This window comes from Crocuta crocuta, unplaced genomic scaffold (assembly GCF_008692635.1).
Source record: "Crocuta crocuta isolate KB4526 unplaced genomic scaffold, BGI_CrCroc_1.0 scaffold118, whole genome shotgun sequence".
NCBI classification, from domain to species: Eukaryota; Metazoa; Chordata; class Mammalia; order Carnivora; family Hyaenidae; genus Crocuta; species Crocuta crocuta.
Window position 1 is genome coordinate 8,041,462 of NW_027551558.1, and position 14,726 is coordinate 8,056,187.

Consider the following 14,726-nt stretch of genomic DNA (forward strand, 5'->3'; position numbering starts at 1 on the left):
GTCAGGGTAGATAGTCTTGCACCAGTTTCAAACCTCAGTGCTAAAGTATGGCTAAATCTGTTCTATTCTGCAAAGAATGAATAACAATTTACTGTGAGCAAGGCACTTAAGTAACTTAACAGGTGGAAAGCTTCGTAAGTTTCAGATGTTAGCATTTATATCATTTTCATAGTTTTAATAGTGATAACATAAAACTAGTTTTGATAAGGGTTTCTTTACTGAATTTCACCTGTTTTTGCCCCAAAAATATATCTTTTACTTAAAAAGACAAAAAAAAGCAACAATTACTTGCGAACTCTAGATTTAAAATAATGTGGCTCTTTCTTTGTCCATCAAAATGCTAAAACCAGAGATTTTGAAAAATATATGCAGAGTTCAGAATTGTGTGTTTGTCAGATTTTTTTCCTCAAGTGCTCAATTTCTTGGCAGCCTTTATATAAATAGAATTTAGTATAGACTCCTTAAATATAGGAACAAGGCAGTAACTATTGGCCCCTCCTCCCACAGACCATGTGGACAGGTCTCTGGGTCTTATGCTGTGATTTTGTCAGTTCTCTTCTTCCTCAATGTATAGGAAAACAAAGCCCAGAGAAAAGTGCATTTAAGCATGAAGAACATATGTGTGAAGGCAGGTAGTTGCACAGGAATTTTGTGGAGATGTGCAAAAAGTAAATAAGGGAGAATGCAAATGTGAAAGAAATTACATTTGACTTAGTAAAGCTGCTTATAAAACTTTAGAACAGATTTTCTCAACCTTGGCACTATTGGACAGTTTGGGCTAGATAGTTCTTTGTTGTGAGGACTGTTGTATGCATTGTAGGATACTTAGCATCATCCCTGGCGTCCACCCACTAAATGTCAGTAGCACTACCCACAGTTAGGACAACCAAATTCAGTGTCTTCTTGGGGGACAAAATGGCCCCCAGTTGAGAAATGACTAGTTTAGAATGACATACAGTCTATAACTCACAACTAAGCTTTTCTGAAAGTTGAATAACTTTGATATTTGCATAAATATTTAGAGACACACATTCAACAGCTTATTTTTCTTCAGTTCTCTATTTTCTGTAATACCTTGATTTGATTTTTAAAAATTTTGATACTTTTGGGGCGCCTGGGTGGCTTAGTCGGTTAAGCGTCGACTTTCGCTTAGGTCATGATCTCGCGGTTCGTGGGTTCGGGCCCCGCGTCGGGCTGCCAGCGCAGAGCCTGGAGCCTGTTTCGCAGTCTGTCACTCCCTCTTTCTCCGACCCTCCCCTGCTCAAGCTGTCTCTCTCTCTCTCTCTCCTAGAAATAAAAAAAAAAAAAAAAAAAAGACTTGGAATGACAATAAAATAAAATAAAGTTCTTTTTAAAAAAAATTTTTTTTTTATACTTTTTAGGTATATGATATCTGCATTTGGTCCAGGATTTCTGTGCTTCTCTAAGGATAGTAGCATTTTACACTGTTTTTATTTTTTTTTTTAATTTTTTAAATGTTTTTTTATTTATTTCTGAGAGAGAGGGACAGCGTGAGCAGGAGAGGATGAGAGAGAGAGGGAGACACAGAATCCGAGGACAGGCTCCAGGCTCTGAGCTAGCTGTCAGCACAGAGCCCGACGCGGGGCTGAAACCCACGAACTGTGAGATCATGACCTGAGCCAAAGTCGGACGCTTAACCGACTGAGCCACCCAGGCGCCCTAACACTGTTTTTAAAGCATTACTTAAGAAAATACCCCAAAACCCAAAACCTGTTGTTACTGGAAAAATTTGCATTTTCTGGCAGGTAAAATCACTGAGGAGCTACTTCCCTGAGCACTGTGATGTGACCATAACAGTATACCTCATTGATGTGTTTTGTATTAAACACAATAAGTTGAGCATTAAGATAAATAAAATTTCACAGAACTTAAATAACTCAGCTATCCTTTCTCATGGTAGATTTTCTAAGGAAATCAGTTCTGGCTTGGTGGAAATAATATCACCTCCTGAAAGCTATTACCCTGACCTGACAAATCTAAAGGAGACATTTGGAGACTCTAAAGAAAGAGTAAGGTAAGCCTGTGTTAAAATCCCCCATCCTTGTGAGTACGATGTATGATAAATATAACTCTCGTTTATTGGCACACAGCACATTTTAGGGTTGAGCTAATTTGTGAGAGGAATGAACTTTGGATATTTTATTGGAAATTCTGATGAGAGCTTGAATTTGGTATGCTCAGTAACTTTTATAACTGATTTTCTATGGTGTTCTAACTCTTTGTAAGATTATTTTCAGTACAGTTCAAAAGCTAGTTCCGATAGAAAGCTCATGTTTGTATGCAAAATAAATGAGAACTGATTCAGTGAAAGTGATTGAAAACAATAATCCTGTTCTGCAGAATTATACTGTAATAAATGTAATTCATGAGCTGGATTTATTTATTTGTCTCTGACTCTAAAATTGAAGGGACTTAAAACGTTCATTGTGTTGTTATTAAAAACAATGTAATCTAAGAGACATTGACATTAATTTTGGGTTTTCAATAGGCAGAAAAGAGGAAAAATATAGTACTTTGGGAAGAGATTTATTGTATTTCTTAAGTGAATTTTTCTGAAAGATATGTCCACATGGTTGTCTCTCAATAAATACAATTTTAGTTTTAAAAAATTTAGGGTTGAATTTGGTAACAAATTTTAGGTCATCTCATTAAATTCAAAACAGCTTATAAACAACTTAACTAGTTTTTACAACCAACTCTTCTTATTCAACATTAGTCTGTTTCTGCAGGCTTCCAGGAATTCACTGAAAGGACTTAATATTGTAAACCTTAACATGTTTTGGGGTTTTTAAGCATTCAGTACAGTACTTATTAATTTCCACCTATATGCAAAGCACAGTTCTGGTCACCAAAGCAGTGATCCCCAAAGGATAATTTTTGAAGTACCAGTTTCCAGAGACATTACAATGTTAAATTTGAAAACAGGTCCTGTGGTCAAAGAAGTTTGGAAAATATTGGACTGAAAAGTTTTTTTTAAGTTTATTTATTTTGAGAGAAAGAGAGAGCACGTGTGTGAACACTTGTGGGTGAAGGGCAGAGAGAGAGGGAGAGAGAAAGAACCCCAAACAGCACAGAGCCCGATGCAGGGCTTGAACTTACGAACCTCACAGTTTATGACCCAAGCCAAAGTCAAGAGTCAGACGTTTAACTGACTGATCTACCCAGGCACCCCAAAAGTTTTTCTTTTCTCAACAAATGTATTGACTATTGGATATTTCAGTGCCTCTAATATATTAATATGTCTCCACAAGGAGAATCTGTGTGCTTCCCAAATTTAACATTAGACTCCATTTTTCCTCAGGATGTCTTGAGATTTAGTGTTTTAGGGAATATGTTTGGTAAAGTCTTCATTAGAGAAAAGTGAATCCTCTTTCATACTCTCCTCCATGGATATATCATGTGTACGTATGTGTGTCTGTGTGTATCTATAGGTGGATAATCTGCATGTATGTATGTTGTATAGTGAGTATATATAATATATGGGTATTATAAAGTTTCACAGCAAACAATATGTACTGTAAAATATTTACATCATATCTTATTTTGCTAAATTTGAGTCTGATTCCTAACTTATTTTTGAAAATTTTTATTTCAGATGGAGAACAAAGCAGAACCTAGATTATTGTTTTCTAATGATGTATGCTCAGGAAAAGGGAATATATTACATTCAGGTAAGCGTGATTTTCTTTTCCTTTAATGTTTTCCACACTTCTGAAGAAGTGATATCAAGAGTATATGTTCATTGAAAATAGGAAGTTTTGAAAATGTAAACCCTCTAAGATGTATATGTTGCTAAAAATATATCAGAAAGCATAAAGGTCTGTCGTCATCGCTGATAATGTGGGCTCTGCATTTCCATTCTTCGGTTTAGCCCAAATGCTAACTTTCCACTTAGCAGTGTGACGACGGGCAGGTCACTCATCTCTTCTTCTCTCTTCCCTCCATCTCTGCTCTCGTTCTCCCTCTCTTGACTGTTAAAAAGAATTAAGGTTTAATTACTTGGCAAATTTTAAAGAAGGATTTTTTTATAGTTTTTTTTTTGGTGGTCTTATAGTAGGATAGGTTATTTTTGTTTTTGTTTTTTTGCATGCTACAATACATTTATATTTATACTGAAGATAAGAATAAGTTTGTTATGGGTTTTAAGTTAGTCAGGTAGGCAACAACTTAAATAATTCTGGGAAGCTCTTATTTCTTCTAAATCTCCTTCTCCTTAGAAACATTACATTACAATTGGAATTTCATTTCTTTAACCTAAGGTTTTTATTCCTTGTTCAAATGCAGATACTGCACACTATGCTTGTCTTTTTTTTTTTTTTTTTTTTTTTTTTAAAATATTTTTTTTTTTTTNTTGATTGATGAGAGTGGTAAAAAGAGGCTCTGGGTCCCTGAATCAGAAAAGAAATAAATGGTTTGCAGCTGCTGGCAGCGGTTTGGAGGGAAGGAAAGAAGGAAAAGCCTCCTTTCACATGGGGTGGGAGGGCCGACTCACTGAGGACAGACTTTGTCTCCTTTGACACTTTATCTTGGGTCACCTGTATTCAAATGTGCATGAACCTTTCCTTGGTTCTCAGGCTGGGAAGTGTAAATGATGATAGGGTCAGAATATAACATTTTATATAACAGTATACAAGAGTTAATGAGTAAAACATGGTACCCTAAAATTAGTACATTTCCTTTAAAAGTCTTAGAGAAGTCTTATTTTAATTTCAAAATAATAACCTCGAAACATTTTATTTAACATATCTCCTGTTATTGTAGTGGAACCTTGCTGTTTGTTCTAGGGCCAATATATATTTACACTATGCTCAAGAACTTTATAGAGAGAATTTTAAGAAGTGTAATTATATTTCTTTTAAAATTGATTTTAAATTTCTCTCTAAGGAGAGAACGGAATCTTAAAGCTTTTTTTGTGTGGAGTATAGGAAAAGTAAGCATTTAGGAAATGAAGGAAAGGATGAGGTTAAGAAAGAGGATAAGGAAAGCTTCCTTTAGGCAGGGTATGTATATATGGTGTTAGAACAACAGTAGCTGTGAACTAAAATTTATTGCACACTTAAACCATGTGTCATGCGTTGTTCTTTACAACTTTGGCTTTACACATATGAACTCATTAAGTACAACTCTTTATCAAAAGAGCATGATCATACCATACATACTGTCTCATAGTCTGTTTTACTGTCATTTAACATATTATAGACATGTTTACGTGCCAGTAATTACAGACTGGAATAATTTTTAATCTCATTGAGATATCATTATTCAGATATCAAAGTGACCTTACTGTTGGTCATTTAGATTGTTCCTAACATTTCAGTTGTGTCACAGGTGAATCTAATGAACATTCCTGAAGTAACCCAATTTTCCCAAAACTCATGCCTCAAAAAAGAAGGAATAGCTTTACGTTGAATTCTTGACATAATTTCATATTACTTAGAATTCTCTCAGTGAGTTCATTATAATTTACAAAGTACTGGTGGGAAGGGGCCCCTGGGGGCTCAGTTGTTTAAGCATCTGACTCTTGGTTTCAGCTCAGGTCATGATCTCGTGGTTTGTGAGCTGGAGCTGCACTGACCGTGCTGAGCCTGCTTGGGATTCTCTCCCTCCCTCCCTCTCTGCCCCTCCCCTGTGCATGCAGGCATGTTCTTCCCTCCATCTCTCCCAAAATAAATAAAATAAACTTAAAAAAAAATTGCTAGTAGGGAAAACACATTAGCCTGAAAAGTCATCAGTTTAATACTAGTTTTGAATGTTTGTGAAGGGTAGAAATCACCTGGCAAAATTGGAGAAAAATTAGCGGGGTGGGGGAAGGAAAGAGATTCAACCCAGACTTGATCATTATCCTAGATGTGTGACTTCATGGTTGCATATGCTGGGGTATATCCCACCCAGGATTTTGAGAGAGTGCTTTTAGAAAAGGGAGGAGGGTGCCTGGGTGGCTTAGTTGGTTACACATCTGACTCCGGCTTAGGTGCTGATCTCTTGGTTTGTGAGTTTGAGCCCAATGTTGGGCTCACTGCTGAAGGCACGGAGCCTGCTTCAGATCCTCTGTCCCCCTTTCTTGCTGCCCGCTCTCCCCCACATGCTGTATCTCTCTCTCAAAAATAAACATTTGCAAAAAAATTTAAAAAGCAAAAGAATAAGAGGTTCCTCTGTGGTCATCACACATGCCACCTCTGCTAGTGTTATGTTTATGGCATGAAATGAAGTTTCATGTGACAGAATCATACACTTTCATAAAGTCCTGGATCACAGACAACTTGGAATTGAAGACCAGGTCTTCTGGAACTGTTTGGTGATTCAGGCACTTCCTAGGTGGTACTGAGTACTTCCTGCTCTATCATGTAACAAGGCATGTTATGTCTGGTGGCCCCACTTGTATTGGTGCTGACGTTAATCAGTGGGCTTGGTGGCATCAGCCTCATCTGTCCTTTATAAAGCTCCCCAGCAGCCACTCCTGTGATTCCTGCATTCTCTGATTATTTTTCCCCAGATTAGTTATTTCATTAGAGGTGGCTAAGTGATCATTTTCTAGTCCTGTAATTTGTAATGTTCTTATAAGTTGAGTCCATCTGTAAAGAACTTTTCCTCAACTGGTTACCTTGAAAAAATAGTTCACAAAGGAAAGGCAGATTTTAAAGTTGGTATCCTAGAAATCTCCAGTGATGGTCATTTAAAAAATATTGTTATGAATTCAGGGATTTTTAAAATATATTTGATTTGCCTCAGACCTTGCAATCATTATTCACATTGATGCTTATTACATTGGTGCATCCTAAGCCGGTGGGAATCTCTTCAAATTGGCTCTTTTATTCCTTCAATAATAGTCTAGTAATATTTGATCGTTTCTTTGCCAACTGGCACAAGAATGTGAGATCTAGAATCAGCCATTTCTCTGAGGAGCCCTGTTCTCTTTAGAAGCAAGTAGTATTGAGGACCACAACCCAGGTGCTTGAGATGCTTATTACTATTATGGTGTCTTTGCTTCCAGGCTAAAATTTAGCAAGGAAAAGAGTATTTTATTTTTAAGGAGAAAAATCTACAAGCTCGTATTGATATTCCCAAATCAAATGAAGATTTTAGGGTTTTTATTTAACTTTTTTAAATTTATACATGTATTTCTTTTACACTGAAAGTCTTAGTTTTTAATCACATTATTCTAATAATATTATTCTATAGTATATCTGAAATACGAAATAATGACACTGTTGTCACTACTAACTGTTAGACTGATGAATGCAATTTAAAGATTTCTTTCTGCTTCCCTCCACCTTAGAATATTTCCTAATATGGATTCATTGTCAAAATACTATGTTTTAAAGTAACTGGAAATAATTATACTGTATGATCACGCTGCCAAATTAATAATGAAATTTGGTTTCATTTTGTATTTAGTTTTAGCATTTTCAAATCCTTTTTTGTTGTAAAAAACTTACAAAATCATAACTTTAAGTTACACAGAAGTCTCACTTATTTTTTATTTATTTAATTATTTAATTTATTTTGAGAGAGAAAGAGGACGACGAGTTGGGGAGGGACAGAGAGAGACAGAGACACGGAGAATCCCAAGCAGCTTCTGGACTGTCATCACAGAGCCCTGATGCAGGGCTTGAACTCACGAAATGTGAGATCATGACCTGAGCTGAGATGAAGAGTCAGATGCTTAACCACCTGGGCTATTCAGGCACCCCAGAAGTCTCACTTTTATCTCTGTTCTGGTCACTCTGTTTCCTCCCTCCCTCATGGATAGCCACCATTAATTTTTTTTTCTTTCTTTACTTTTAAAAAATTTAAGCAAAAATACATATGGTATTCTTTTTCTGATGCTCCATTTGCATACTGTAAAAACAATGTTTTGCATCTTGTTTTTTTAGCCTCCCTCTTTACACTAGTGACCACTAGTGAGATGTAAGATTTTTTTATTATTTTTTTAAATGTTTGTTTATTTTGAGAGAGAGGCTGAGTGGGTAGGGGCAGAGAGAGAGAGAGAGACTGAGAATCAGAAGCAGGCTCGATTCTGTCAGTGCAGAGCCTGATGTGGTGCTTGAACTCATAAACCGTGAGATTATGACCTGAGCCAAAGTCCAAAACTAAACCAACTGAGCCCCCCCAGGTGCTCTCAGATGTTATATTGTTTAAAGAATGGCAATTGCCATGACAAAACACTGACGTCAGAGAAGCACAGATGTTCACTAAAAAACCTGTACATAAAGGCTCATCACAACTTTATTCATAATAGCCCCAATCTGGAAACAGTCCAAATGATCTTTAGCGAGTGAATGTTAAACAAAACTGTGTCACATCTATACCACAAAATACTAAATTATTAAAAGAAACAAACTATCGGTACACACCACATCTGGGATCTCAGGTAATTAATAGGGACTTGAAAATCCGATCTTAGAAGGTTGCAAACTGTGGCATTCTTGAAATGACAAAATAATAGAGATGGCCAACAGGCTGTTGGTTACCAGATGCTGGAAGTGGGGAACGGAGGAGATGGCTGTAGATACAAGGGGTAGCAGTAGCCCAAGAATCCTCATGATGGAACTGTTCTGTCTCCCCAGAATTGCATGGAACTAAATACACACACAAACACACATGCAAACCTGAATGCGTGTAAAACTGGAAGGACATCAAATTGTGTCAGAGTCAGTTTATTGACTGTGATATTGTAGTGTAGTTAGTTATACTGGAGGATGTTATATTGGGGAAAACCGGGTGAAAGGTATTTGGGATCTCTTGGTATTATTATTTTTTAATATTTATTTATTTTGAGAGAAAAACAGCGTGTGCAGCCAAGTAGGGGAGGGGCAGAGAGAGAGGAAGAGAGAGAATCCCAAGCAGGCTTCATGCTGTCAGTGCAAAGCACGGTGCAGGGCTGTCTCATAAACCATGAAATCATGACGTGAGCTGAAATCAAGAGTCCGATGCTTAACCAACTGAACTACCTAGGTGCTCCAAGAAGTTGTTTTTTTTTTTTAAGTGAAGTTGCTTATCCATAGAAGTCTATTGCATTTTTATACACTAATAACAAAGCAGGAGGAGAAATTAAGAAAACAATCCTGTTTATAATTGCACCAAAAAGAATAAAATACTCAGGAATAAAACTTTAACCAAAGAGGTGAAAGACCTGTACTCTGAAAACTATAGGACAATGATGAAAGAAATTAAAGATAATACAAACAGATATTTCATGCTCATGGAATGTAAGAATTATTATTGTTAAAATGTCCATACAGCCTAAAGCAGTCTCCAGATTCCATGCAGTCTCTATCAAAATACCAACAGCATCTTTCTCAGAACTAGAACAAATAATAGTGACATTTGTATGGAACCACAAAAGACCCTGAATAGCCAAAGCAATCTTGAGAAAGAAGAACAAATCTGGAGGTCATACAATCCTAGATTTTAAGATATGCTACAAAGCTATAGTAATCAAAACAGTATGGTACAAGCCCCAAAATAGACATATAGATCAATGGAACAGAATAGAGAACCCAGAAATAAGTGAAGTTGTTTGATGAGATGTGAGAGTGGAACAAAGCAATTTTCTTAATTTAATGTAAAGATGTGAATTTATGGGAGTCTCTGGGTGGTTCAGTCTGTTAAGCGTCCAACTTTGGCTCAGGTCATGATCTCATGGTTTGTGAGTTCAAGCCCCATGTCAGGCTCTGTGCTGACAGCTCTGAGCCTGGAGCCTGCTTCGGATTCTGTGTCTCATTCTCTCTCTGCCCCTCACCCACTTGTGCTCTGCCTCTCTTCTGTCTCTCAAAAAAAAATTTAAAAAAATTTTCATGTGAATTTATGTATGGTAACCAAAATTAGTGTACTGAATTTTAAATAGGTATTTGACTATTTCATCTACATCTCTATACATTTAAGTAGTCTTATGCTTGTTTTTGAATTTACTTAATTGGAAAAATTTGGAATTGCCTGATGTTAGGGATCATCTTTCCTTTGGGTATAGATGGTATTTAGGTTTGAGTGTAGGCACCTCTTTTTTTCAGAAAGCAAGGTTAGGTGCCTGTCTCTGTGCTTTGTCTGGTTTTCCCTCCAACTTCCCTAAAGCATTAAACGTGCCTTGCCTGTTTACTGATGTATTCCCTGGGTTTAGTATAGTGTCTAGAACACAGTAGAAGCTCAGTAAATATTTGGTGACTCATCACATCTTTCCAAGTACTCCTACTGTTCCTTCACAGATAGGAAGAAGAAAGCTTGTAGGACTTAAACACCTGAAAAATCTAAATACTAAAATAAGTGAAAATTGTTTAGCAGGTAACTAGAAGTGATAATGTGACATTAAGAAAAGGAAAAAAAATGTTAAGGTCCTTAAAATCATCTTGTGACTTGAAATTTTTATGAGAGGAGATTCTGGGAAGTCTTTGCATGCACTTATGATCATTTATCCTTTGTCAACTTCCAGTAGAATTGGTAAAAATCCCGAGTAAATAACACATGGTGTTGGCCAACCATATGGGATTAACTGGCACTCCAAATTGCTACAGCTTCTTAAGTATTTTGAAAATAACTTTTAAAATACAAAAAGTGAGGGACGCCTGGGTGGCTAGTCAGTTAAGCATCCAACTCTTGATTTTGCTCAGGTCGTGATCGAATGGTTTGTGGGATTGAGCCCTGAGCTCTTCGCTCAGAGCCTGCTTGAGATTTCTCTCTCCCCCTTTCTCTCTGCTCCTATCCTGCTTGTGTGTTCTCTCTCTCTCTCTCAAAATAAATAAATAAACATTAAAAAAAATAGAAAAAGCGAGCTTTCAGGAATCTATCCTAAAGAAATGAAAAGCAATAATATGTAAATATAAGCAAATTTGTTACATCATTCTCATCAAAAAATGAGAAGTTAGATGTGTGTGTGTGATCAGGGAAGAGGTGAATGAATTGTTTCACATTTATATCATGGAATATTATACATCTAGTAAGTATCAGCCTGGAAAGATATTCATTATATATTAAGAGACAAAAGACAGTGTGATAATATCCCTTTTTTATAAAAATGTACATGTGAATGGGAACTGCAAGTGCACATGGACCTTTTTGTGCTGTGTGTCCATATAGGAGGTAGCAGATGGATGCACACCCAACTTTTAACATTGGTTATCTCAACTAGCAGGGTAGAGGGCGGAGAAGGAAAGCTGCTGGCTTTTTCTTTGACTTCATACATGTATTATATGAAAATTTAAAAAAAAACTAAGGCTTACAAAAATTCCTCTTCTTTGAAAAATAAAAAAGGACAGTGTGAAATCATGTTGGGTGCTCAGAAAGGACCAGAAAAGAGTAATTCATGGAGTGGTACTGTGGTCTCCCACAGTAAGGGAGTGGTTTAGTGACTTGCTGTGTGTGCCTCTTCCATTTTATTTTCCTCATTTTCTTTTAATAAAATTTATTTTTATGCTTTCATCATTTTGACTATTGTTTGCTTGACTTGTATTATAAAAGTATGTTTGAGTTTTCTTATAAGGAATGTCCTTTTAACTAAATCTTTCCATCTCTTTCTGATTTATTAATCTGGTTGTTCAACTTTCTTTAGCTTGAAGATGATATTATTGTCAAACAGAATTACTTTAACACTATAAAAAATTTTGCACTTCAACTTTCTTCTGAGGAATGGATGATACTAGAGTTCTCCCAGCTGGGCTTCATTGGTAAGAAAAGTGTCAGATTTATCTACTTTTCAGAAATAACTGTGACTCTTGGAATCTTAAACTAATTTCTTTTACCTTCAAATTGTCTTTTTCTTATCCCTCTGGAAATAGATTGATTTTGAGGAAATTTAATTTAGGTAAACTTCCATGTCTAAGATGATGAAGGTAAACCCGAAATAGGGTATTCGGATACTTTTAAGATTGTAATGTTTGCTGCGGAGTTCTCTGGGCAGCCCTTCTGGCGTTCTGTGCACACACGTAAAGCCATCCGTGGTCCTGAGCATGTCTGATTTCTTCTCTGACACCTCCAGCTCACCATTTATGGCCCTGTGCTTTTGCAGCATTGGGGTTCTTTTAAATAGAAGGCCATGCTAAATGTTTTCTAGTGCGAATTCCTGGCATTTGCTGTAGTAGTTGACAGTGATTGATTCGTAAACATTTGTTACTTTCATAGACAAGTCAAGGTACTCTTTGAAAAAAATTTTTTTACTAAAACTCCTAAATTATACAATTAGAATATGTTTAAAGTTGAAGAATTACAGGAAATTTACAGGTTTTAAAAAACATGGAGTGGATAACATTTCACTTCTTGTAGTAGAGGATAGGCCTTTGACCTTGTTGATCATTTATCTAAGAGTCAAAAACATCTTTGTGAAGGTTTCGGTGAAGACAGAATTGGGAGGCCTTGTTTTTTGCATTTATTTATTTTGTTAAATGTTTGGGGTTTTTTGTTTGTTTGGCTTGGGTTTTTTTTACCTAAACCTACAGGNTTTTTTTTTTTCTAATGGGAAGAATCTTGATAAGTCACAAAGGAAAAATCTGACTTGCTTCTTGACTCCTTTTGAGTCAGTAGTCGTATGATAGATTTTGTGATGGAGAATGTCAGGAGTTTAGTAGTTCTGTGACAACTAGAATGTTTAGCTAAAGCAAGTTTGTTTGCTTTTGATAAGACAAGTGGGGAAATTATTCATAATGACTTATATTTGAGACCACAAGCTTTACTTGTTGTATAGGTTTCATTTATTTAAGCCATTTTGACACTTGGTTTCTTTATGAGAGCTACTGACTGAAAATGTTTTTTCAGGTAAAATGTTTCAAGCACCAGACCTCACTCTGATTGTGGAATTCATATTTATGTTCTATAAGGAGAAACCCATTGACTGGCTTTTGGACCATATACTCTGGGTAAAAGTCTGCAACCCTGAAAAAGATGCAGTAAGTCAGTTTCTTATGAGGGTGGATATAGGAGTGCTGACCACACTGCCTTCGTCTTTGGCCCCTCTTTGTGTTCATCTTCACTCCATGACCTCTCTTGGGGCTACGTGTTCAGGGCCCCATGGTGACTAATACACATGGATTAGAAGTGCCACATAAGGCTGGGCTGGGGAGAGGCTTGTTTTGGTTCCCCATGTATCTCTTAGAGAGAATATAGTCTTTTCCCCTTCTTATGCACAGGTGGTACCACAAGGTCTAATTAAAGGTTAGCTGTCTGTCAGTTAGTGCATGTACATCCATTGACCTCCCTACACAACCCTTGCTCACTACAGTGTGTCCTCTCACAGTAAAATCTGTGGACAAAGGTCCAGACTTTGCAGAGAATAACTGCACAATTGAATCATCATCCCACCCAATTCCTCCCCCTGATGTCAGTTACCTTGAATAAAATTCTGTGCTTTCTCAGTTCCAGGGACACTTTACTGTTCCTCCCCCACCTTCTGACTGTGGAAGAGGCTTCTTTTCTGTTAACCCATGAAAGGGACTTTTAGGGAGCCAGATTTTATAAATGAACAGTTAAATAGCTGAATGAAAACAGTGTTTTCACTTAACATTTGAAGTGCTTGCTTGCTTTCTTGATCTGACTGAAGTTCCTCAGTTAGAGGGATTTTAAATAACAGTGGACAATCCTGTAAATCAGGGAAGCCCACCCTTCTTTAAATTGCTGATAAATGCTAGTAGTGCCTCTTTAGGCTCTGGTATTTCGTTACTGTTGGCTGTAGATGTTCTCATATCTTTCCCAGGGGCATTGTTTCCGCTTTCTTCATACTCTGTCATTGTTCCTTTTCAAATACTTTGGGGACAATATCAGACCCCAATACATCTGGAAATAAGGAACAAAATAGAAGTAATATTTTATACCAAAACAATAGCAAGTCAAAAAAGTACCTTTTAGTGTATTACTTGCAAGAAGCCAGTGTTCATACTAATATGATGACCTTTGGGATTATGGTGGCAGGTAGGTAACTAAACGATGATTTTTGTTTTGATTATTCAAATATCATGTTATTTCCATAGAGATCTTATTATAAAAAATAATTAGATATGTTTTCTTTGTCCAGTTTGAATTGTACCACTGGAAAAAAAATTTTATTTATTTGGTGTAAGCATAAATAAAATGTGAATACACATTCTTAAAAATAAGTCAATTTTGACATGTAATAACATGAAATATTTATTATGGGCATGTGTCTTCATAGGGATGACTTAGCATTCATTCTAACAAACATTTGATTTGACTTCATGACCTTATTATATTCTCTAAAATAGTTTGATCATCCTACCTGCCAGTGAGTTTTTAGGACACTGTCTTGTGGTGTTTATAAGCCATTCTCTCTTTTTTAAATCACTTTTTTTAGAGCAAATCATAGAGTATAGCCAAATAGCAAAGTATCTACTTTCCAACAGTGATTAACATATAAATTGATTTGAACACTTTGTTTTTATGATGTAAGTCCTGACCTGTATTTTCTTTGTGCTTCACAGGAATTTGTACTGTAGGACACAAATAAAATCATGTGATCTTTATACTCCTACACTATACCTGCATTTAATTGGTCCTGTGCAGTTTTATCTAATATATGGTTAGGTTCTAAAATGAGCCTGTGAGGTGAAAATCTCCGATAGTAAAAATTAAAGTCATCTATAAATTTTAGCACACAGCCCTGTGGACAATTTTATCTATTCTGTCACTCCTCCTTAGGCCATATTTTTCTGTGGCCCATAATTCTTCAGTCGCTTCCTCTAGAGTATCAGGGAAGCCATCACCGCACA

General features: G+C 36.3%; 1 protein-coding gene across 2 annotated transcripts in view; it reads left to right on the plus strand.

Annotated features, from left to right (window-relative positions):
- The window catches only part of MGAT4A (alpha-1,3-mannosyl-glycoprotein 4-beta-N-acetylglucosaminyltransferase A), a 112,333-nt gene that overhangs the window by 80,247 nt on the left and 17,360 nt on the right, over positions 1 to 14,726 (plus strand). For both annotated transcript variants that reach the window (XM_077749371.1, XM_077749372.1), the window contains exons 6-9: positions 1,922 to 2,035; positions 3,617 to 3,692; positions 11,564 to 11,678; positions 12,763 to 12,893. In XM_077749371.1, the coding sequence (XP_077605497.1) occupies positions 1,922 to 2,035; positions 3,617 to 3,692; positions 11,564 to 11,678; positions 12,763 to 12,893 (436 nt within the window). The remainder of the gene's footprint in view (positions 1 to 1,921; positions 2,036 to 3,616; positions 3,693 to 11,563; positions 11,679 to 12,762; positions 12,894 to 14,726) is intronic.